Source organism: Zootermopsis nevadensis, unplaced genomic scaffold (assembly GCF_977971745.1).
Source record: "Zootermopsis nevadensis isolate Lab colony 2312 unplaced genomic scaffold, Znev_1.0 Znev_ptg000030l, whole genome shotgun sequence".
Lineage (NCBI taxonomy): Eukaryota > Metazoa > Arthropoda > Insecta > Blattodea > Termopsidae > Zootermopsis > Zootermopsis nevadensis.
This window is the reverse complement of record NW_028259162.1, coordinates 3,137,965-3,162,932: the sequence shown is the minus strand read 5'-3', so window position 1 is coordinate 3,162,932 and position 24,968 is coordinate 3,137,965. Positions and strand designations below refer to the sequence as shown.

The 24,968-nt window shown below is 41.5% G+C and overlaps 1 protein-coding gene and 1 long non-coding RNA gene across 3 annotated transcripts in view; one reads left to right on the top strand and one right to left on the bottom strand.

The window, feature by feature from the left end:
* Positions 1-24,434, bottom strand: part of LOC110841263 (brefeldin A-inhibited guanine nucleotide-exchange protein 3) — a 37,758-nt gene extending 13,324 nt beyond the window's left edge. For both annotated transcript variants that reach the window (XM_087358999.1, XM_022086653.2), the window contains exons 1-30: positions 24,249-24,434; positions 23,805-23,938; positions 23,344-23,478; positions 23,011-23,176; positions 22,717-22,852; positions 22,234-22,518; positions 21,786-21,918; positions 21,069-21,169; positions 20,477-20,661; positions 20,086-20,348; positions 19,871-19,981; positions 19,401-19,548; positions 19,020-19,204; positions 18,167-18,329; positions 17,404-17,511; positions 16,461-16,682; positions 15,629-15,872; positions 15,321-15,482; positions 14,810-14,974; positions 14,222-14,540; positions 13,789-13,968; positions 12,791-13,040; positions 12,529-12,703; positions 11,545-11,846; positions 11,256-11,429; positions 10,638-10,758; positions 5,678-5,906; positions 4,953-5,239; positions 4,381-4,756; positions 3,265-4,215 (exon numbers count right to left, since the gene is read on the bottom strand). In XM_087358999.1, the coding sequence (XP_087215125.1) occupies positions 3,265-4,215; positions 4,381-4,756; positions 4,953-5,239; positions 5,678-5,906; positions 10,638-10,758; positions 11,256-11,429; positions 11,545-11,846; positions 12,529-12,703; positions 12,791-13,040; positions 13,789-13,968; positions 14,222-14,540; positions 14,810-14,974; positions 15,321-15,482; positions 15,629-15,872; positions 16,461-16,682; positions 17,404-17,511; positions 18,167-18,329; positions 19,020-19,204; positions 19,401-19,548; positions 19,871-19,981; positions 20,086-20,348; positions 20,477-20,661; positions 21,069-21,169; positions 21,786-21,918; positions 22,234-22,518; positions 22,717-22,852; positions 23,011-23,176; positions 23,344-23,478; positions 23,805-23,938; positions 24,249-24,333 (6,495 nt within the window). In that variant the 5' untranslated portion in view covers positions 24,334-24,434. The remainder of the gene's footprint in view (positions 1-3,264; positions 4,216-4,380; positions 4,757-4,952; positions 5,240-5,677; positions 5,907-10,637; positions 10,759-11,255; positions 11,430-11,544; positions 11,847-12,528; positions 12,704-12,790; positions 13,041-13,788; positions 13,969-14,221; positions 14,541-14,809; positions 14,975-15,320; positions 15,483-15,628; positions 15,873-16,460; positions 16,683-17,403; positions 17,512-18,166; positions 18,330-19,019; positions 19,205-19,400; positions 19,549-19,870; positions 19,982-20,085; positions 20,349-20,476; positions 20,662-21,068; positions 21,170-21,785; positions 21,919-22,233; positions 22,519-22,716; positions 22,853-23,010; positions 23,177-23,343; positions 23,479-23,804; positions 23,939-24,248) is intronic.
* LOC110841266 (uncharacterized) lies at positions 9,803-13,181 on the top strand. Its single transcript, XR_002547150.2, has 3 exons — positions 9,803-10,196; positions 10,602-10,774; positions 11,215-13,181. It is a non-coding gene; the product is annotated as an uncharacterized LOC110841266 (long non-coding RNA).
* Positions 24,435-24,968: the final 534 nt, after the last annotated feature.

Sequence of the window (24,968 nt, the reverse complement as noted above, 5' to 3'; positions counted from 1 at the left end):
CACTGTCTTAAAACCTTTCAGTGCCAGGTAACATCTGCGTCACTCCATGAGGGTCCTAGAATCAAAGGGGGTCTGGATTGGAAAAAAAAGAAGACGAAAAGGAAATGACGGAGAGGAGAGAAAGCAAGTTTGGCTTTCACCAGCTATGGAAAAAACAAACCCTGACAGGAATAACAAAATCAGTGCCTTTCTGCTTCTAAAAGCTGATAGTTATTCAGCTGTCAAAAGACATCCAAAGATAGCCAAAACTTCAAAATCGTGTTTACAAACTTATTTCCCTAAGACAAATACTTGGCCTCCAAAGCAGTGCCTTAAATCTGTTTACTGTTCATTAGACTGAAAGACCAAGTTTCATACCCGTACAAAAACAAGAAATATAACACCCATAATTTTACATACGAGGCGCGTCCTCAAAGTAAGTTTCCCACTCGTCCCACAGCTAGCAAACCTTATATTGCGCGAAGCGACTGTGCGTACGTGATAGAGCAATGACGTAGCATGGCGCATGCACTAACGGCACTTCCCGCGATCTCACAGTAGCATCGTTGCAGCTGTTGAAGATGGAGGTTCTTATTCCAGCTCCCGCCGACTGTGAAGTGCGGTCAGTGATAACGCTAGGCCGCACACGGCTCGACGGACAGCAAGTCTCCTGCAGGAGTTTAGCTGGGAGGTGTTTAATCATTCACCCTACAGCCCGGACCTCGCTCCCAGTGATTTCCATCTTTTCCTATACCTCAAGAAATTCCTGTCCGGTCAGCGTCAGCGTTTTGAGAATGACAGAGAGGCGGAGATGGTTGTCACACAGTGGTTCCAATCCCAGGCGGCAGACTTCTACGACACAGGTATTCAAAAGTTGGTCCCACGGTATGACAAATGTCTCAATTCCGGTGGCGAATATGTTGAAAAATAGCTGGACACTTGCTGTATCTGTTGCAATAAATATTTCCATGAAATTGTGTTTTGTTTCTGTAAACGGCCCCAGGGAAACTTACTTTGTGGACGAGCCTCGTATTATATACTTTAGGCTTCTAAGACATGCAAAGATATATAAGTAATTAGAAAAAAGACACAAGCAATTACATGACGCACTGTTGTCAAGTTTCTTGCAACATTAACACGTCGAGATAAAACACCGATGATTTAAGATTGCTTCAGGTAGTGACAATGTGATAATTTACTACTCAGCAGGATCTTGTGATCTCCAGCAGGGTGACAACAGGAGTACGAGCGAGAGAAAATTCTCTAACGAGAAAACAAACCAAAGAAACATCTCGCTTAAACGCCACGCCACACCACAGATGCTTACGGGAGCGCAGGCCTCGGTAAGACCTGAACACGAGTCACATCCAAACCTCTTTGGCCCCAAGGAAAGAGGACACAGAACTCACCAGATAGGAGGTGAGTAAGCTTTGAACCGTTTTGGAGGTGGTGAAGAGAAAACGTCAATAGCCCTCCTGGAATATGAACGCTAATACTGACTGTCCAGTTTTTTAACCAGTCTGACTCGAGCTTGACAAAGAAACGTGTGGATTTTACCTCCAGTTCAAAATGCAGTTGCCGACATTTATCACCATCATCTTCAAAATCGCCGTGTGAACGTAGTAACTCGCATCTAGATTTGAACCAAGTCAATTGGTGTGACAATTAACGCTTTAAACTCGTATCTGAATGGTACTGACTTCAAATCTCACGTATATTTAAATGGCCCCCAGCTGTGGCTACACTAGCCAATTAAATCTGCAATGACGCCATTTTCTGATGTCTATTTGCCGAATCGTAAGTTGCGAGATTCAAACACTCGTGCTCTACGTTCGTAAAGGCTAGATTATATGAAAATTATCACGTGTCTACTTCAACGCTGCATGAAATGAATACCAACTTTCCTCATGAGACAGACAGGGTTAAGTTGGGAACACTGCTTGAAGACTTGTTATTTGTTCCAGTACTTACACACCAAAGAGCTAGCAGGGGGCAGTGTGTTGATGAAGATGGTGGGGGTCAACGCGTGCCCCTTGCCAAGCAACGCGCTCATTTCGCTTCTGATTGATGATGGCATTTGAATAGCGCGCTGACAGTGACCAGTGGCCTGGCATTCCAGCAGCTCTGAGGGACTCCTCTCTCACTCAGTTTATTCAAATTATATTTTATAAACGCCGATTAAATGATATTCCCTTGGTCTTAAAATGGGTGTCGCATCAAAAACTCGACTGAACCTTCTCATTTGAATTTCTGAGATCAAAGATAGAATTTCTAGGAACTCCTGTGGCGATCAACTGAAAACAGATGCGTTTTCTCTACGCAATTCTACTTGAAGGAATAATTTGAACTGTTTCAGATCGTATTTTCGTTACAACCATAAAAGAAATGAACACTTTCTAACTTCGACCCGTTGCTTCCATCATGGAACATGACATATATGCATTTTCTTTTATATGAAGTTATTTTTGAACCCCACGAAAAAACAAATACTGATGTCAGTGATTAATCTAAATATACGTACTACAGGTCCACCAGGTTGGGGGTTGGTCGCAAGGCGAACAACCTTGCACCGTAAAAAGGAAGACGTTTCGGAACCTCGATCAAAGCCTCGGACAGACGGACCTAACAGAGGACCGAATGGAAGAGGAGGATTGAGGAGGCCATGGACCGAATACGGACCGGAGAGAAGCAGAAGAAGAAGAAGAAGAAGAAGAATACCTACTACAAGTCATTTCTCAGGAAACGTAAATGAAACAACTTTCTATACATAACAGAAAAAGTTAAATATAATAAAATCTCTCAAAATGAAAGATTAAGCTTCTGCCAGACGCTATCTTCAAAGTAGGCCTATATCCCTTACGATTAGTTGATATCAATCCGTTATGAACCACAATCCGCTGTAGTCCGCCTTCCTGACGCAGATCAAACATCCAAACAATAATCCGTGAGAAGTGGATTCAGAAACTGCTTGAATTAGCGACAAACATTTTCTCGTGTTCGCGTCGCGGACGGATTTAAGAACAACCTCCACCGCCAAATATCTAAATAACCGACCCGTTGATAAAAGGAATTAAGTGATGTCAAAGACGAGTTCCCCAAATACGATGATTCTGAAAAGAGTCATTTTACCGGCGACAAAAACGATGCTAAAATGCTCCATCACTTTAAAAGCAAGCGTTCAGAAGTGAACTTGATAATTTTTCGTATTCATATCAAACACCTGGCAGTCTGAAATATACAAGAACCTCCAGATTTCATTACGTTATTTTCCGGACAGCAACTCACCCTGCATAAGCTGCTGCGTCGCTGCTGCTCGATCTCTAGCGGCACCGGCTGGCTCGGAAGCGGGTGGCCCAGTGGCGGGGAGTCCGTCCTGGAAGAGCAGAATGGATTCCTCCTCGGAGGCATCGATCTCGTCTGCTTGCGTCTCTTATATTCTCCCATCAGATTTGCTATATCCTTCTCAGTTGCCACGTCATAGACGGCATCTTCGGTTATGTCGCCTTCGTCGCCACGGCGATCTTCTTGTTCTGGTGCATCTTCCACCCTCATATCTGCCTCGCTGTCGCTTGTCGAATACGACTGTCTAGTAAAATCTGCCAGAACAAATGGGCGATCAGATGTTTTATTATCTTTTGTTTTTGCTGGCTGTTCGAAAACATCTTCATCACCTGAATCAATAGGTGACTCCACTTCCGGCATCAGAGACGTATCTTCGTCATGTCGGAGATCATCTTTTATGTTTTCAGATCCATTTTCACCAGCAGTTGGGTTTGGATTAAATTTCTTGCCTTGCACGTCATCCAGATTGTAAGCGGTAACGCTAACGGGACGGGGAGTTTCGGTCGCGGGCGCAAACTCTCTCTTCTCTTCGAACGAGAAATTAGTGGCGGTGGATGTAACGGATGCGTGCGGCAGAGATTCCTTATGTCGGATCTCGGGGAAGTCGTTAGGCTGGGCAATCAGGAAGAATATCGGTTCATCAGCAATGCGATCCACCGCGGAGTGCTGACCGTCCTTATCGAGAACTACGTCGACGTACGTCTCGCACAGCTGGTCAAAACTAGCCCGAAGACGGTACAAAAACACGGCCATGTCTCCGTACTCATCGCAACTGCCGCTCGTTAGTGAGGTAGGACTCTGCATGATACCTTCACCGAGCGAGCCGGAGTTCAATTTGTCCGAGTTATTTATACATCTTTCCTCCCAGCCTGATTTCTTATCAGTACTTCCAACCTGAAACAGAAAAACAGACAAATGTCACTGCATAACTCGAGCAGACAACAGTTGTGACATACCGTGACAATTACCCAACATTTCGGAGCGAATAAACGTAATTAGCAGAGTCCGCAGTGCACAGCAGAGTGAAGCATTTATGAGAAATGATTACATGCAACTCACCTCTGTGTGTCCAGGAGGCTCATCTTCCAAGATCCTCTTAACCTTATCCAGCGTGGCGCCGCTGCGACCAACTTCATGAAGACACAGGTCAAACAATGTCACCACCTTGATGGTCCATGCGGCACCAGCCTGGCGATAAAGGTTGGCTGCTCGTTCCAGTCCCGCTACCCTCTGCACCAGAAACTTGAGACCTGGACGCGAGTCGAATGCGATGGCACGTTCATACGAGAGATCGAGGCAGGACAGAAGCATCTGTATGTGTGATGGCGACATGTAGCGCATGAGGCCTGACAGCTGCTGCTGCTCACCAGAAGGATGACTGCCAGAGCCGTCAAGAGGAGCGGAAGCTGGGCTCTGAAGTAGTACGTTAGCTAAGCTGTGGGGGACAAAATTATTTCAGTAAGTACAAATCTCAATTGCGTCTACAATTATATGTTAAAGCCTGGACTAGCAGATGGACCTGTTCATATGTTTCTTTCATTCAGTCAAACATCCATCCATAATCACTCGTCCATCCGGCCATCCTTCCGCACCCAAGCCACGTAAAGATGATACATAAGAGCAAAAGTTACCTCGGAATGACATGAGCCGTTCCCTGCAGCAACACGCTGCCCACCGTTTGCAGCAGCATCTGGTGGGCAAGTAGACCCACGACCAAGTTGCGGAACGGTACTCGCACGATGAACAGGTCAGGGTTCAGGGTATGGCTCAGGTCTGGAGGGTAGAGCAGAAAGATGTAACTCCTCTCTTCACCACTTGAGGTCCCAATTGACGCCACTCCCCCATCTCCGACACTGCCAGAACGGGAGCATTGCCCGGGGGCTACAGACACATCGCGCTGTCCCTCGAGCAAGAATACCTGCAAAACCAATCACAGTCCATACAATTACAAGGTGAAATAAAAGTATTTTCCTCATTTGCAATTTATAATCAAAATGAAGTCCACAGCACAGATTCTTCTTTGGAAACTTTATAGTTACCCAGCTAATCAAGAAATTCCTTTCGTTTATGGGACTCAAAGCTTCATCTCCATTCCACTGGACTGTATCACAAATTAATTCACTCCAGTCCACACTTCCACATCATATTTCTCTAAGAAGTATTTAATATTATTATTTCACCAAGACTTAGACTTCTAAGTCATCTTTTCCTTTGAAGTCTCCTGAGCAAAATTTTGTATACTTCTCTCATTTTTCATGTTCCACACACCCCACCCTTATAGACTTAAAAAATCCTAACAAAATTATATGAAGATTAAAAAAACATTAACCTTCTCAGTTCCTGCGACTACAGTTACCTGCTGTGCCAGTTGTCGGAGGCGCTCACTCTCCCTCGTTGTACAGTCTCTGCGGGCTGCCACTTTCACCTGACCTACGTCGCCATAGAAGCTGTGTGATCCAGGGCAGAATGCAACCATCAGCTGCTGCAGGGAGTGTAGAGACACGGAACATGCTCTGTGTAGTGCGAGACAGGTGATATGCCACTGGTCTGGGGTCAAAACTGGCCCTGCACTCAGGATCACATGTCTGTAAAAGATCGAACAGGCTTGACGTAAAGCCAAAGGTCGCCTACCACTCAGGTTAATGTAAAACCAAGGCATTGTCTAGGACTAGTCTGGGGTCTGAGCTAGCATCAGTTAAGATCTCATGTCTGAGAAAGATCAATGTAAAGCCGAAGGTCATTTGCGTACTTCTTTAGGGTCAAAAATTTCCCAAATCAGGATCACATATATTTAAATACACAGGATCATTGAAAAAAGGGTTAGAACTTGTCCCACACTTAGGATCATATATCGGTCAACACTCAAAAGTGATCAATGTAAAATTAAAGATCACCTTTTTCGTTAGCACATGAGCAAATACGTAACTAGCAGCTGCGGCTTGGATAGGAGAAATAAGAAATAAATATGAGGGAAATTCTTGGAAGGTGAGGATATGAAAGAAAGCAATAAGTTCCTATATCAAGGAAGAATGCAAACACTTGGCTACAGAGACTGTGAAAATCCACAGAAACCATGAAACCAGGACAGCTGGTCACTTCTCCAGACAGTGACAGCGTAGTGGTCAATATCCCTTTTATATGCGATATCCCAGTTTGAGACGACAGCCTGGAGAATGAATGCCCCGACTGAAAGTTGTCAGAATTCCCCAGTCCCCCTGAGCTAATACCTTAAATACAGGCCATGGCAAATTAATTCCATGCACCAAAGCTTCTGTTGAGAAGAATACAGCGTGTTCAGTTAGTCAAGAATTCCCTGGCATTTATGGTACCAGAAAGTGCATTAGTAGGTTCACAAAGGCCACAACTAGTCCCTATCCTAAGCAGATAAATCCAGTCCACACCTTCAAACTTCATTTTCCCAAGATCCATTTTAATAAAACATCCAAGTTTTCCAACAAAGATTTTGTATGTTTTTATCTTCTCCGCCATGCATGCTACATGCCTTGCCTGAGTCTTCCTCTCTGATTTGATCATCATAAATAATATTTGAAAAAAAGAGTACCACATCCTTCCAATCTGTCACAATTATTCTATCGGTCGAAACTTACGTAAGTGTAAAAGCTTTGTCAAATAAATAAAATAACCAGCTAGTCACTCGGAACGTTTTGAACCAAATATCACCAGAATGAAACAGAAACACTACACCATGAACCAAACCTGCTACGTACCCCTCCGTCCAAGAAATGACGTCAGAAATACAATCCCATTCTATATAAGGAGCATAGAGTAAAGGAACACCAGAACATTCTGACTGTAGTTCAAGCTAATGCAGTGTGACGGGTGATGTCAGGAGTCATTCATTACACGCACGCCCAAATGATCACATAACCTGCTGACACTAGAGATATCATCACAAGGATCCATTACTAAATGAAAAACTGCCACAGCGAGTATGAATCAGGCAAACTTACACAGGACACGGTGTCAGGTATCGCAGCGTGTGAAATGAGCTCTCAGGCTGAGATAAGCTGTCGTCTTAGTGTGGTATTATTTACGTGCGCGTAGTCTGCATTTTATATAAATCACACACTAACGAACTCATTTTTAAAGCCAACTTTGAAGATTTTTATAAAATTAAGAATACGGTCACAGTTCCCACCCATCCTCAGGGGCTCCTTTAAGCTATGCTCTAAAACACTAAAATATAATGACGAAATGAATGCAATAAAATTTTAATCTCTCTCTCACCCCCTCCCCCACACATTCATAACCTCCTTCACAAATCACACGATTTTGTGGTTTCTTTAATTTGCGCTCTTAGTAGCTCATATGGGATGATTAATGAATAATGTGCTGAAATTGATATTGAAAAATGCAGAAATGGCCTTATTTATGGCATTTTCCATTAATTTACTGTTCGTGACAGTCCAACTGCATATACCGAAGCATTTTGTGGAATTTGGGCATCACAAACGATTTCCAGAATTTGTTTTTGTTAACACAGTAAACCTAGCTTCTTCGATAACAGGAAGTAACACACGCAGCACCACTCGGCAAGGAACGAGCATGGAAAAGGGGTGTTGATTACTGTGTCTGAGGGAGGTCCCATAGACCACCGTCAATGTTAAGAGATCGGTTTACCTCAGAAACCGGTACCTTGCCCTCATAAGAAATTATCATGGCTAAAGAATTTTAATTTCAAATTCACACAAGATATCTACTGTGATTTACAAAACTGGACCACCAAAGTCATACAGATGATACGAGGGAAATAAAGCGAGTTTAAAATAAGTGGAAATCACGTGATGCTCAAGAATTTTGCAAGAAAACATGTGAAAAGAATTTAGGGAACTGGACAACATCAAACGTACTAATAAGAAGACTCTGGAACAGATGGTTAGAAGTAAAACATGCAACAGGTGCAGAATCAGGGACAGGACAAGAACAAAGGAGATAATGATAAAGATTAATGGAGGTGGTGGTAATAATAGTAGCATCAATCATGATGGAGGAGAAGGAGAAAGAGAGGAAGAAGCAATTATGAAGAGGATGTGGATTCTACCTGCTTATTAAATTCAAAGTGGCAATAATATCAGAATTTTGGGGCTGTTACTGTACTGGTGACATCCTGACCACTCACCACTCATTCACTCACATACTTATCACCACATGGGGTCTACCTTCAAATAACACAATGAAAAATGTCCCCCTAGGGGAGAGGCAATTCTCAGTCTATCAGTCACTGTACATCAAAGGAAGTCATTCACCACTAGCCACAAGGCACGTACTGTACACAGTGCAATTTCCCCAAAACAAATGGTAGCAAAAAGAAAAAAATAAAGAAACCTGAAAGCAAAACCAAAACACACGTCATTTTTTAAAATAATATTTTAACTTAAATCTGTGTTCCTTTTATGAATACAGAAGGGCACAAACACACATAATAAGGAACATGGTATTAATAGTTATTAAATAGAATGAGACCGGTGGAACATGTAACAAATACAGAGAAAGTAAAACCTGCATAAAAAATTTTGATCAGTAAACTTCAAGGAACAACACCACACAATAGATCATATGTAAAAGGAACAAAAATAATAAAATACATAAGATTTTAGGTTTCATTAAAACACATTGCAAATTAATATTGCCATGTCAGATTTCAGGTTCTCATTGAGACAAGCATGAAGCAGTATTAATTTAGGAGCTTCATCTATGACTCAACACTTGCAATTGGCTTTTCTCACCACCTTTCTTCTCTTCACCACTGATCTCCTCTCTCCTTCTCTCTATCCCTTCCTCTTCTCTTCACATCTCATCTCTCACTCTGGGTTTGGTTACATTCAGTAAGGATATATCGATAGATCGACGTTGATATATCGCCTATACATTTAGGTTTTACGATTTGTCGAGTTGGTATATCGACTAGTTGATTTCGATACATCACATGGTTTGTTTAGATAAATCGCATGGTCGATTTCGATATATCGGCGGGTCGTTTTACAATATATCGCTCGGTCATATCAACTGGGTGATATGGATATACAGGTAGGCCCCAATTGACGTCGGGGTTACGTTCCACCTCCTCAGGGTCGTTAGTTGAAGCGGCGTAAATCGAGGAGGAATTATAATGTATTGTACCGGTGGACGAGAAGAAGCAACTGGCGCCGACACTAGCGCCGCCTAGGTACCCACTTTGTGTGCTGCGTTTACGCTTGCGTTTTCAAATTTTCTTCTGATATTTTTTTTATTTTTTTCATTATTATTTTAAAAGGGCGTTAATGTGAAACAGCGTAAACTGAAGCGTCGTAAAGCGGGGCCTACCTGTTTAGCATTGCCGATGTCGGTATATCGCGTGGTGGATTTCGGTACATCGACTGGCCGCATTTTAAAAATCGCTTCGTCGATATCGACATATTGAAAGGTTGATTTCAACATATCGACTGGTCAATTTCGATATATACACCGGTCGATTTTTATATCGACTTGAAAAAAATTAATATATCGCCTGGTGGATATCGATATATTCACTAGCCGATTTCGACATATCGACCAGTCGCTTCCAATATATCGCTTGGTACACTTCGATATGCAGCCTGGTCGATATCGATGTAACAGTGTTGACACATGTAGAAATCTTTTCCTTCCATCAACATGGTACTTGGCTAACACGCAGGTTTCTAGTTCTGTCTTGTGAAAAGTCACATCCAAAAATTACAGGAGGAAAATGGAAATCAAGATCATTTTTTTAAGGAGTGAAGGAAAATATCTGGACCCACTACAAATAAAATAAACACAGGGAGGAGAAAGTCTTGTAACAAGGCAATTTGAATTGATACACTTTCTCCTCTAACAAAAGGACAAATATCAAAGAGGTTAGTATGGGTTGGATACGTACGTAGAAGCAAGAATTACACAGAAAATTAGTTAAAAATAAAAAATATAGTCACCTATGAGACCAAGGATAATATTAAAATATCTTTTAGGGTAATTAGTTGAAGAAGTTACGAAAAAGAAGAGATATCAGAAGAGTGCACACCAATTACTTGAGTTCAATCACTGCAGTGAAATACTTAACACATTCAGATGTGGCTCAAAGTTTCAAAACAAAAGTTTTTGTAATAAACCTTGAAACACTGAAATTTCTGAAAGATATTTCCTACATGCCACCAAAACTGTGCTGTGTCAATACAACAGCATGAGAGACATCAGTCTGAATGTATTAAGAACTGTAACATGCATACACAATTATATCAATTTCTTTTCACATATTTCACAAGAAAACAAGAACTGTGGGGAAACAACTTGTGATTTACCTTATACAAGCACAGCCCAGTCTCGCAATGCTTTCTGTTGGCTGTACAATGCATTCCACCATGACCAATAGAAGTTGTTTCAACATCAGAGTGGCCTGAGGGATGCTGGGAGACTCCGTACCTAACAACAACAGACGGTAACTTGTGTTTTTGAATATGTATTCATGGAGATCTAATCCTGGCATAAGGAATAGGGCTTTACTTCTGACCTAGGGCTAAGCTCGGACTAAAGCAGGATGCAAGCTTTCGTAATTTCAACACATCTGATAGGTCCCTTTCGAAATGCTGACATTTTAATAAATTTTAAATTAATTAAATTAAGAAGATTTCCGTCTTCTGGGTTGTTGCGCTGTGTAGTCTGGACGATGTTAACCAACGTTTCGGAGGTCATGCTGCCTCCGTCATCGGGGCGATGAATATTCATCATACTCATTCTCACCGCTGTGAAAACCTCAAATCCTACATGATTAAATTAAATTTTGTACTAATAAATGTAATTACTGTACAAAAGTTACACAAACAGCTGAATGAAGAATGATGAAATATTTTATAAAATGGCTGCATTATCATTTCACAGGAGAAAGTTTTGTAATCCTTGAAATCAAAATGGAGCCCCACCTTGTTGCAGCTGGGTGAGGAAGTTAACTACGAGGTCTGTAGTGAGGCCACAGCACTGCTTAAAGTTGGGTGCGAAGTTGTCCCAGCCTCGAACGATGCGGCCCGTCTTGCGCAACCAGTTCTGCACCATGGGAAGTAGCAGGTGGTTCACGCAGTGCAGGGCAAACTGCGGTCCTGATAACGCACATACAAGCATTTTAGTCTACGATACTACCTGCAATTATGTGTGAGAGACAAATAATATTTACAAAGACCTCTTTGCTTCTTAATCAATTATGTCATTACTGACCTGGCACGTGTATGAGGTCCCTAAGCAGCTGGAATAGTGCGTCAAGAGTGTGAGGTTGGAACTTGCGAGGACACGTCACGGTCGCACTAGCCAATCCCTCCAACAACATGAACAACACGCGCAAGACACCGCTAGCCTGATCCACAGCATCCAGCGAAGACGCGTCACTCGGCAATGGCCAGAGCGGTTGATACAACGCGTCGCTCGTCCCGGAGTCGTCGTCATCCTCCCCATCAAAATGGACCACTTCTATGTTTGGGAGTACTGCATCCACTTGCTGTGGGCAGTTATTTAGCTGAATTCTAAATGAACAAAATTAAAATATAAGCTTGGATGCAAGACGACATCTGGATAATATAAGGTCGCCAGGTTGCAGGTAGTCAGTTCTACGTTTCATTCGCTTAGTATGTGATGATGATTGGTAAATAAGTTAAATAAGCTAACAGCAGGCAAAACCACATTTCATTTCTACATAAAGCTACACGCACTTCTGTTAAGTGTCTTTGTGCACTTATGGTGTCCAGTAAATTGAAATGATAATTATCCTGTTACAAATTGCAATTTTACCGCTACATATCATCGGCTAGAAGAGACAAATATCAAATTCTTCTTGAGCTACCAGCCATATCAGGCGCTTTAACGGGTGTTTTCTACATTAAGTCGCCTGACACAGCTGGTAGCCCGAGAAGAATTCATTATATCTTTACCGCAATTACCAAATATTCTGTACTTAAATGAACTCTCTGATAGCAGAACCAAAGCCACAACCAAAAATTTCTGTATTGGTCATTTAAAACTTACCAACAAAGAGAGTACTTTATGCACTACGTTAATTAAAACTTACAGCATAAATTGATGAAAAATATTAACATAAATCAAACACAAGAGTTATTGTAGTTAAGATCTTCTGGGGGCATGCGTAATAAAAAAATGTTTCTGCCGAAATTAAGAAGGCACACGCATCTGAAAGCAGCGAGCGCTTACCTGTGAGCTGTGTGGAACATGGGGCATGCTGGCATGCTGTACATTGAAGCAAGGATACCAGCAGAGCGAGTGAGGAACTTAAGAGCAGCGACGCACAGTTCTAGTGTTGGGTTCGGAACACAGTCATCATAACCTAAAGGTTCACTGCTGCCTGCTTGTGCATCTTCAAGTTCGCCTGCATAATAAGTCATAAACGACACTGAAATTACGTTTGATACGTTTAATTAAATTCTGTTCACATTTCAAGGTATATTAAACTTACTGGGGCCACGAACATGTTTCAACAGGCAAAGGATACAGTCAACGGCAGCATTGGAGAACACGAGCGGATTGTCCGTATCCAGGAACACCTCGAAGACATCCAGAAAGGCATGCAAATGACTTGTGCTGGTTTCATCTTGTGAATGATGGGCCGACAGCTTCACAACACGCAGAGCTCCAAACAAGGGCCGCCAACCTGATCTAATTTCTGTTCGACTTGCTTCGACAAATTCACAGATACAGCTTACAATCTGTAATATAAAAGAAGTAACTGGTTAAATTCTCAGGTTATTTAAAAATGCTGTTTTAAATCCAGAAATTATACAGTGGCGTATGAGATAAGAAAACAAACATAAAAGGTAACAATAAAGACACATCTGTGGTCGTTAGAAGATGTTATCCCATCATTTGCTAGGATAAACTGAGTAAAGTCATTAAAATCTCAATAGACAGCTGACATTCAAACTGGTAATTAATGAAAATAAATTTAGAGTTACTGCTATAAAAACCTGCTTGGTAAGAGCTAATTTCATTTTACATTAATAGATTTCAAGTTTACACCCATCTTAAAATCTCATATTTAATTAAATTCATTCTACTTCTAATTCCTTCAGGAAGAAATAAAATTAGAAGAAAAAAAAAGTATGAAATTCTATTTATAATTTGAAAACAATTTTTCTGTGACATTTAGCTCTTGTGCCTAATTAAAAATTACTGCTTTTATGATTTATCTGCATGAATTATATAAAATAAATGCATAATGGATAACCCATGTTCATCAGTACATCCATCCATCTGTCCACACACATTCCATCTCTAGATTTAAATTAAATTTATAATTGACGATCTACATTAAAATCTGCAAAGAAAAAATAATTTTAATCCGTATCAGTCTAATAAAACAACTAATTCCACGAATAAGGCTCAATCAAACGGTCACTATTCTCAAAAACAGATCACAATACAATAAACTGGTTCGTGGTGTCATGATCAACTCACTTGGTCTTGCACATCGACGTCGCACAGTTCCAAACACAGAAGGTTTTCGAATGGTTTGAACAGTGCCTCATTGAAGTGGAAGTGCGGCAACTCCACCTGTTCATTTAGCACTGCCATAACTGTATCGTGGATGCAGGCCACCGCCTTCTTCGAGACTGCTCGCTCCTTGTGGCAAGCCGCCTGTAAAATAAAACCCAATGCTTAGAATGCTTCATACTATTACTACTTACAAGAAGGTTATTTTAACTTCTTCATTTACCGATTGACTCGTACGTCGTTATCCGAAGAACATTTTCAAATGCAAATGTTATACCACATTAAACACAACAGGAAGTTGGATGTGAATGTCAAGTAGCAAGTCTGAAATCTCTGAAGTGTAAATACAAGATTTATCTGTTGCTATTGTGCTGCTACGTGGAAAAGGTTTAGTTACCTCCATAAGGTGAGGTCCAACAACTGACCAGGCTCTCATCACGTGAATAAGAGGACGACCGCTGCGAACAGTTTTGAGCATCGCGTCTCCAACTCGATGCAAAAGCAATAACTGGGAGCCTCCTAACAGAGGGCTGGCATTGCCTCGGGAGGTCCGCTCTCGCCGCGGCCACCATCGCTTGACTGATCCGGGATTAGTGGAAGACCCCGCATGCTGTGATAACGTAGAGAACAGCTGCACCTGTGACGCTGCAACCAGCGCTGTCAGGAAACTGGTCAGGGCCTGCAGATTCAGCTTCAGCGCAGCATCATCAAACAGCCTAAAACAGCCAAATAATTTGCCAGATTACAATCTGAAAAGCCCATATAGGAAATAATACATTCACAGAGAACAAAGGTGGGGGTGGCCTGAAATAAGAAAATATGCTAAAAAGAATGACGATGAAAGAATTCCTTCATTAATAAAAATGACTGAACAGTGACACATACAAATTCATTAACTTTAACAATCCTACTTAATATCGTGAATAGATGAACGGACTTGACGGTGAAACACGGAGCACAAGAAACGTTATCGAACTTCACGCACCTGTCAACCTGCTGTGACAGTACACAGCTCACCCTAGCTGCATACTCGTAACTCAACACTCCTTGTGATGTGATGTCTGCATTGCTCTCCTGAATCAACTCCGTAATAGATCCAGAACTGGACTCGGGGGCACTCGAAGTTGCCAAGAAACTGTATACATCGATGCTGAAAAAACACACGTTTTAAAATGTGTCAATTAAATACATTACACAATCACTTCCATACGAACGTACCAATAAACACAGATGATGTAAAAATACAAGCGTATATTTTCAATGTAAGTTTATTCATTAACTCTTATTCACACCACCTTCCCCTCAAAAAGGAGGGAGGAGGGAGGTAGAGAGCTAGCACAAAATGTAATATAATTTACACATTATCCACTATTAGCGTCATGAAGAAAATTTATTAATTTCTTTATGTAAACTGGTTGCTGAGAAAAGAGCACATTCTCAAACTTCCGCAGTTAAAAGAAGTTTGTTGACATAAGGAATTATAAGTATACACTTACCAGGTTTCATCATCATCCTGAACTGTAAAACTTGGTCTGTCCATATTTGAAGTTTTATCACTGTTTGAAACTGGATGCTTTATAGCCAGCTTTGGGCCCAAATTTCTGTTCTGCGATTGGCTGAAAAACCCATGCTCCAATTTGCTGACATAAACACAACACCTGAAACAGCCAAACAGACCGTTCTTCAAAGAGACGTCAAAACGTCAATTCAATCAATTCTTGGTCATCCAATTCACGACCAGACACTTAACTAGTTCAACTTTACTTTCACACAAAAAAAACCCAAAATAAAAAATGATACTAACTTGAACACATGGGCCCAACAATCAGGGCTGTGGCTCCCGAGTTCAAGTCCTCGACCCAACAGGACATCCATACTGAGAGCATGGGAAGTGTGGAGCTTGTGCTGCCTCTGCAGCAACTTCAGCATACTACGAGGTCGTCCCAGTCTGTGCCTACCAGGGGACTCCACTCTGTCTCCACTATTGGTGTCGGGGCAGGCTGCTGCCGCAAGGAGGGAGAAAACGCTACCGCACCGATTCTGCAATCCTACCAGCACAAGCGGTATCATATTTTGAAAATGAAAGATCTTAAAAGAATGTTGCCAACCAAGAGTTGCTAGAAAACTTTGAGACACACAGTTGAGCCAGAAAATGATGGTTCTTGCTGCTAGAATGGTACCGATTAGCAACTCAGTGGTTACGGTGCAAGCTCAAACCTGCGATGATGAGCATCACAGAGTTTGAGAGACGGCACTTTTATGCCGTAATTCTGTAAGGTCTCAAAAACAGAAAAACAAAAAGTAAGTTTCTCTAACGTACAAGACGGGCTTTGCGGAACATTCTCACACCACATGCTGCAGTTTTCCATACGATTTTAAAATATAAGACTAGGAGAACATCTTGAAATAATGGAGACCAAGGTCTAGCCAAACAGTACTTTCCCTTCAGATTTTCAGACTGAAATTTTTCATCTTTTTCCCAGCTTGCTCACAGACGCTACCACCTCAATGTCCCTGGCATGCTTATAAAACAGAAACAAATTTACGTTTTGAAAGTTCATAAACAAACTTACCACACTGGCAAAGATTTAAAACAAATTAATTCAAATAAATATTCAACATTAATGTGTGTCTACCTAAAATATTGCTGAGTCGGGCAGCCTTCTGGAGACCTTCTAGACTTGCCACAATACTGTCCCTCGCTCTGCGATGCTCCTCTCGAGCACCTTCTGACCCAAGAAGTAGTGCCAAGCTAGATGTGACACCCAGCTGACCTCTGGGGTCACCCAAACCAGCTGACAGAACAGAAAGCATCGAATCCCAGCAACAAGTCAGCACACGACGAGACAGCTTCACACCTGGAAAACAAAATAAACAAATTTTTGTTGGAAGACTGATTCTACAATGTTCAGAGCAATGTTTACACTGCAGATATCAGAAAGCAGTCAACATCATCATATTGAATCAGTTGGTTTTTGGGTTTATAAAACCAGCTCTATCAACTCACATCCAAGAATAAATATTTCTATGTTTTTCTAACTTTGGTAACCTATTTCTCTGCATTCTTTCTACGTGTTTCTTTTTCCAATTTTCTTGATAATCATCAGTATATCTTTCAATAAATTTTGAACTTGTAGTCATAAATTTTTTCCTCTTATAGTTTCTTAAATATTAATCACATCAAGACAGGTTTCAAACAAAAGTTGTAGCCCTTAATCACATCTGTATTTTTTGTTTTTTGTTTTGTCAGTGCCAATTTCTTTGTATTATGGGTCATTCTTTTAAAAAATCAACAAAATGTGATACAGGCTTCATCTAAGGCACCCGTTACATTGGGCTGATACAAACCAAAATTAAACTTGCCTGACAAATTTAGAACAGACACCACAAGACTAATTTTTTTAAATTCATTCAGAAGTTCTGGATTTAAAATGTGTGGGAAAATACAGTAACCTTTCCCATGTGTTAAATTCATATACTTAATACAAATAATATCACTTTTCATATGAAATTATGAACCTCTGTTATCAAAGAATGCCATAGCACATTTAACAGCAGAAAATGTCTGTACCCTCTCACCTGCATCAACTTCTGGGCTGGTGTCAGTATGTGTGGCAGCCCTTTCAAGCCGCTGACAGTCTGACAGAAGTTGGCCACCCTGCTGGCAACTATCCAGCCCGTCCACATCTATGACGGAAGAAAATATTATAAAAATTACAATGGAATCACCGACAAGACGGTCACACACAGCAGTAAATTTGTCGCTCACATTAAAAATAACAATTGTTATCAGGTTATGAATCATTTTATTATAATAAATATAGAAATTATTTAAATAAAATGCCTACTTATCTGAGAAAAGCCAAAGAAAAATCCTATAAACCTTAAAATCTGTTTATACATGCAGAGAAAGCAAAAGACTGCATAAGTAAAGCACATGACCATGACAATAAAAAAACAAATCACAAACCTTTAGACTCATACAATTACAGGTTACACTACAATTAAGTTGGCTATTGTATATCTGAGGTACAATAAATATACGCAATGTTTCAGGAGTTGGCACTACCGACACCTTCAGGTAATTATACAGTTGTCAAAATACCGACAACAGGTCATTTAATGGTGCGACTTCATGACGAGTCAAAGAAGAATGCTGACAGATATTAAAAATCAATAAAAATACGTAAGTATCACGGTAATCAGTCAGGTGAAGAAAGGAGTACAGTCAACTTCCAAAATTTCATATATACTGATTATACTTCATACAAGTGACAATGGCCAATGTAACCGTAGTAACAAATCAACCACACCCAGTACCATTAATAAAAGTTAGTGCTACCTGTGAGAAGGTTAATGAGAGCATAGTTAGTACTGGAGTTTGTATTGAAGCCGCACTTTTCAAGTACGCTCGTCGCGAGGATCAGCTGGTAGAGTTCCGACAGCCAAGTATCAGAGAGGTAGACCAGCACCCCACTTCCATGCACACTCTCTACAAACTGCTCCTAATAACCAACGAGCCACAAGCAACAGTTAGATTACGCCTTTCTACAGATATGAATATGTAAAAACCTTTCTCAGACACTTTTAATCAACGCTCTTACCTCAGACAGAGAAACCAAGTTTCATTCCCATACAAACAACAGATAAAAGAACATATAAAAGATGTTGTACAAAATGCCATCTATCATACACTCTTATAACCACACACCGATCTTTGTCTGTATCTTTACCTCAATTTTTCTGTAAAAAAGTGTTCTGAAAAATGGTCATAACACAGCATGGACATCAACAACTTTTTATATAACACTGAAAATATTACATGAGCCGGGATAGCTCAGTCGGTATAGTGACTAGCTACAGGCTGGACGACTGGGGTTCGATCCCCGACGGGGGCAGAGGATTTTTCCTCTAGCCTCTGCGTCCAGACCGGCTCTGGGGCCCACCCAGCCTCCTCTACAATGGGTACCGGGGTCCTTTCCCGGGGGTAAAGCCGGCTGGGGCGTGATGCCGACCACTCACCCCCCATCTAGTGCCGAGGTCAAGGAAGAGAGGAGCTATACCTCCACACCCCCCAAGCGCCTACATGGTGTATAGTGGGACAAACTTTACTGCCGTCTCGTAAAAGACGTACCGCATATCCCAAACCGGTGGTAATAGTCCACAAAAAATCAAGCTGCCACATTTATACAAACCTCTGTCATTGGAACTGGCTTGGAATGTAGATCCTGGTAGTACCCCTGTTTAATAAGCTTTAAGTTCAGAAGCAAAGCTGAATAAGTGGCCAAGTAAATTCCATCAGCATTGATGATAGTTATAAGAGTGAGGTTATGTGTACTGCTGCTGTTGTCTGGTGAAATTTGCTGCTGAGAAAACAGGCCTGCAAAAAAGACACAAAACCTAAAAATGTGCACTAAGTTTTGTTTCATTATATGCACCGTGAACAAAAAATGCAGAGAAATAAACTGTTCATGGGGTTTAAATAAAATCAACATATACTGTATCTGTTTCGCCATTTTCGTGGCTATCTTTTCGTATGTTTTTCTTGTCTGGATAAAGGAAGATTGTGTGCGGACCTTGGCAGTACTTGGCTGAGAACTTTTGCAGCGCCTCGTCCACTTCAACAGAGCTGCGAAGCGTCAGCAGCGAGGGCACAAAGTTTTGGAGAGTCTGAGCAAACTGGCGGGCACTGTGTCTCTCAACATCTATGTACTCTTCACCGACCTTAAACAGAAAAAGTTACAACAAAAATAGTTCATTTATTTATGTTGTATTTAATGATGTTGGTAGCTCAGACTATTCATCATCAGTTAACAGGATAATGGATGAATAATGAATTGGAAAGGATGTGGTATATTTCAAGATTCTATCCTGAAATTTGCATGTAGGAAGATCATGAAATATTTCTATCAGGACAGCCCGCCTCCAGACGTAGATTTCAACCTGGGACCTCTCAAATATGAATCAGCAGTGCTAACAACTGAGCAGCTAAGTTTGGTAAAACAGATACATGTAAAATATTTTACAAGAATGAGGAAAATCAAACCTGGTGAACAGCCACGTCATCACCACGGTGCAGTGTACGGGGCAGCTTCTCTAACCTGAGAGCTTCTTCCTGTTCTCGCTGCAGCTCAACCTGTTCCAACATCTCATCCACCTGCATCACAAAGAAACAAAACACGCAGTTGCCCTTCTCGTACAATGAGCGATGTCAAACGAAAATGCCACGTATCAGTGGGCACGTAATAGATCTGTCATCACCTGAGCATGATCGCTGCTGAAGCCTTCCTCTGGTCCTTCCGTCTCACCTGAGTCTGTACTAGCATTGCTGCCATCGCTGCACTGTGATGGCGGTCGGTGCACGCGCGGCAGTGGCTCATCCCCCTGCTCAATTCCGCTGCTGCTGTCACTCTCAACATCGCGCCCTCCTCCAGTGATGCCAGTCCGGGAAGCCATCAATTCACGCTCAATACAGTCTCTATATGGTTTCGGAAGTCGCAGCAATGATTGGTAAGTTAACGGACCTGCAAAATAAACCACAACCAAAAGAACAAACAGACATTCTATGCTACGCCCATCATTAAGGGTTGGAAAATTTGAAGTCTAAAGCCACGTGTCCAACGTCAAAACACAGAAGCAATAAGTATCTCACCTTGGTAGTCACATTGGTCCAGCTGTGCGTACATGGCATTTATTCGGTCCATGTAGGTGTGCGTAATACCTTTGCCAGTACACAACTCCTCCAGTGAGCCCAACATAGCAACAATACACGCCACACTGGCACTGCACACCGACGTATCTGCGGATCTGCTGCACTCCTCTATGGAATCCATCACTCTGCAAAAAAACATCACAAGCTACAAGCACCAGCCACGAAACGCCTGGTCCTCGGGCTTTGCTCGGTTAAAATACAATCACAAATGACAAAAAGGTAATGACTTAGAATGAGGAAGTAATTATTTCGAGCCGCTAGCTCGGCATCTACCTCGAGATACTTACGAAAGACACTGAAGAAAAACCTCCGTTAGATTTGGTAACCTGATCAAGGCATGAAAATACATAACTCTTCTCTGCACAAGTAACACTAGGCTAAAATGTCACTGCTCATCTACCTGATTAATTTCTGATCAACGACTACTGGGATGATGAAAGCGCAAACAGTCATGACATATTTTTACAACAGTATTACCCAAAATTTTCCTGGACAGACCTGACGACTAAAAGTGAAACTCCACGCAACTTACAGCCGCATAAGCGCCATATCGCTCTGCTGTTGGGATCCTTTGTCATCCTCCAGCAGTATCGGACCAGCAAAATCCACAATGCGACTCGGACTTCGCAGCAACTAGCAGAAAACATTAAAATATCAGAATCCTCTGCCTTAGTCGTATTAGTAAAATCTGTAGTTCTGTCCCTGATCACGCTACTGTAAAATACTATAAGAAAAAAATACATTTTAATTCAGGAGTAATTTTTTTTTACTCCAGGGCAAAAAGACCTGAGCTCTTTCTCCACGTCCTTCACCGTGACAGCAAATTCTACACATTTATACTTCGCGATCAAGTAATAAGCCGACGTAGTTAGTCCTTAATCTCGTTCACAGCTTGTAGCCTGTTTCACGCTGACTACGTTCGGCGATTTCTTCATTTTAAACACATCTCCTCGTTACCTCCCCTTGTTACTTACAGTTGATGTCCTGTCGTAACTCCACTCCACAGAAACAATTGTTACAACTGTTACTGACCACATTCAATGACGATCAATTTCTTTTTAAATTCCATAACATTTATTTACCGACTGCGATCGATGCACCTCATTATCAAATGAACCCTGGGCAGCTGCACTGCTAGCGCTATCCTAATTTCTCATATGCTTAAGCTAATTAATTCATTGAGTAGTCAAGTGGTTGCTTATTGGAAAGCTTTCGATGCTCCGTTCTCCATTAACATGACGCTACTTACTTCTCGTAGTGACTTGAGAGCCTCGAGGCGATGCTGAGGTGGCGGATACAGTAACATCCGATGGAACACAGACTCCAACACAGGCCTCAGAGACCCGACGCAACCAACGAGACGAACCAACTGCGTGCCGATACTGGAACAACAAATTTTGTTATCTTGACCAAAAACTGCATATCGAAGTACGCAAATCTGACCAGACACATAAAAATTAAATATTTCTCTTGACTCTTCATTATAAGGCACCAGCTTTGGGGCTTCGGTCACATCACTTGTTAAACCACGTCAAATGTTTCGGCTAAAACTGCCGTTGTAATTATCAGGGTAAACGTAAAGCGTGAGCCTTAAGAACGAGCGAGTTGAAACTTATACCGACTCTATCTGAAGATGTAAGTTACTAAGCGTGTAATTTTAATTCTGACTCCAGAGAATAACGACGCACGACGCAAACCTGTAGACAGTTTTTGCCTCCGAACTGTTGAAGCTGGGAGCAGTGGCAAGGCAGCCCGATCCACGACCTTGCACCTCTCCACCCTCTCCGGCCGCAGGATGGCCTCGTGATACGATGTGCTTGTCCACGCGAGGAGAACCGAGGAACGCTATCAGCGCGGGACAGAACTTCTGCCACAGGAAAGCCGTGAAGTGGTGATTGTTATGAATCTGCTGGGGAAGGCTGGCGACCAACGTGTGCAAACACTCCAGCAGAAACACTACACTGTTGCCACATCTCCCCACACTGCAACACAATGCGCAATCAAATTTTTGTATAACTTCCTTTAATCAGTAGTGCCACTAAATCAACTCGAGAGCGTCACAATACGACGGCTCATCGTTAATAACGAGGTCTGTCTTGGGCCAACTGCACCTACTTACGAATAACTAAAATATATTACGAGAATAACGATCAATGCCTTCTACAGACATCAACACTCACGCCTGTGCCTCATCCATTTTACTGCAGATGAACTGCAGGATGGGAATCACCTCGTTGAAGCACGACACCCCGGATCCTCCCTCACAGATTGCGCCGGTCTGTCTCAGACTCTTATCAAGCTCCTGAGATTCTTCTTCTGTAGCGATAAAAGAAATCAAACGATATTTATTCTAAAATCATCAATAATGACCAAGCATCAGGACACCTGCATGAAGAACCAAATCCTCTTCCCCCTCCCTAAAAGCTCTGACACTGATTTCAGCAACCAATGAGTGGATGTGCCTGGTCACTTACCGAGAAAGTTGCAGAACGACCGTAGCGTCTGACTGGCGGCTGCCTGGGCAGCTGTTCGAACAGCCTGGTTGCCCGTCTCGTGCGCTTCACTGCACAGAGTCAGAATCTGGATAATAATTCTTCCGTTCATGATCCAATAGTTGCTGCACGCCACATTCAGAAGTACCTGTCATCACACGTCACACTTCATATAGACGGCTTCTTTAGCATTTCTGTGATGACATAATCATGGGATTACCAACAAAAGATCTTTATAAGAAATAATTAAGTCTGTGATCCAATGACATCGGCTACAGCTGAACATGAATGTAAATTACAATTACATGTGCTTACCTTCAGCATATCAACTTGTGTGTCATCCGAATGGGTTAGGATTGAACCCATGGCATGCAGGAGCTGTGATGGCAGCCACAGCGAATCATCTTCCGGCTCAAAATTAGACTGGAAACGGTCATCTCGAACGAGTTTCTGCAATGCAGCACAATACACATTGCATCACAGTCACAGAGTACAAGTGGTCAATGCTGTTCAAATAAAAGAACATCACATCAACTTTAAATGTGTTGAGTGCAACAACCCTTATAATTGAGCAGTAAGCACCATTGAAATGACACGACAGTTTTTACCAGACTATATGGCATAAGATCCCAGACAACAGTTATTTCTGAGTGTTACCATACAGTTCCCCCTTGCTGTCTCCTCCTGCATTGAGGGCACAAGAACCAACAAAACCAATCAGCACTCTCAAGCAGAAGTTAACTCACTCACTGCTTCCTCACGCAGGCAGAACTTACATGGAGGCCAGAGAGACCATACGCCACAAACTTGCTTCGTTTCGTCTCCAGTGCAAGCTGCAAGGCACGCAGACATTTTGCTCTCAGCTCATGAGCTGGGTCGCGTAACAGACCTTGTTGGGAATCCAGAAAGTCTGTAAGTACAGAATAATTCCAGTAAATGGACCAGACAATTATATAAATAAAATTTAGTAAGGCGGTTTTGCACCGTCTATATGGTATATGAATAAGTGATAAATAAATTGTATCACACTTCACCTTCTGTAGCCAATCATTTGGGTAATGAAACTTTCGAAAACTGAATATAAAGCATGACGTTTAATGCCTGATAAGAGAGTAGAACTTCAGTAACATAAAATCTCTCATTGTACTGCATGTACTTTACGGAAATACCGATTGTTAATAATTAAAAAAGCTTCCATCTGGAATACAGCAACAACATACCATGAGCCTCTTGCGCCGACTTCCGTAGTACGCAGAGTTTAGTACTGGAGGCTTCTTTAACAATTTGTAAAAGGAGATCCTCCATTCTACTTTCAGTACATGTCAATATTGACACCGTCAGATGTATTAAAAATAATTACTTATATTTCACAGGTGTCAACACACCTCCCTACTTGCGTTGGAATCAAACCGAGTAATTCAGTGTTACCAATATCAGAATTTACGTCAATAGAAATCTCGGCCAGCACTTTCTTCTAAAATCCAGGAATATTAAAAAAATAGCTGATATTGCATATTAGATACATAGATACATTAACTTAAGAAAGTCCTATCTGGAGGATTTGTTCTATTATAACTTTTGGGTAAACACAAATTATAAAAAAAAAATTGATCAAAATTATTAGGGAAATTTATGTGTAAATAATATTGTCCAGCCTGATGCTTTAACTTTCTAATTTTTAAAACATGTAACCAATTTAGCAATATTTACATATACACTTGACAAGTATTACGCGTCTATGTGGCTTTTAACAGCATATAATAATTAAGCAATTGATGCATCTTTTCAATGAAAGATTCACACCTACACAAATCTAATATCCCTGTAAAGATGGAAAATTTTCCCTTTGCTACTTATAAATTTTCTCACAGATGGCAGTAAGTGCAGCTTCAACATAGTATCTGCCTATAGATGGCAGTAAAAGAGGTCCCATCTACTAC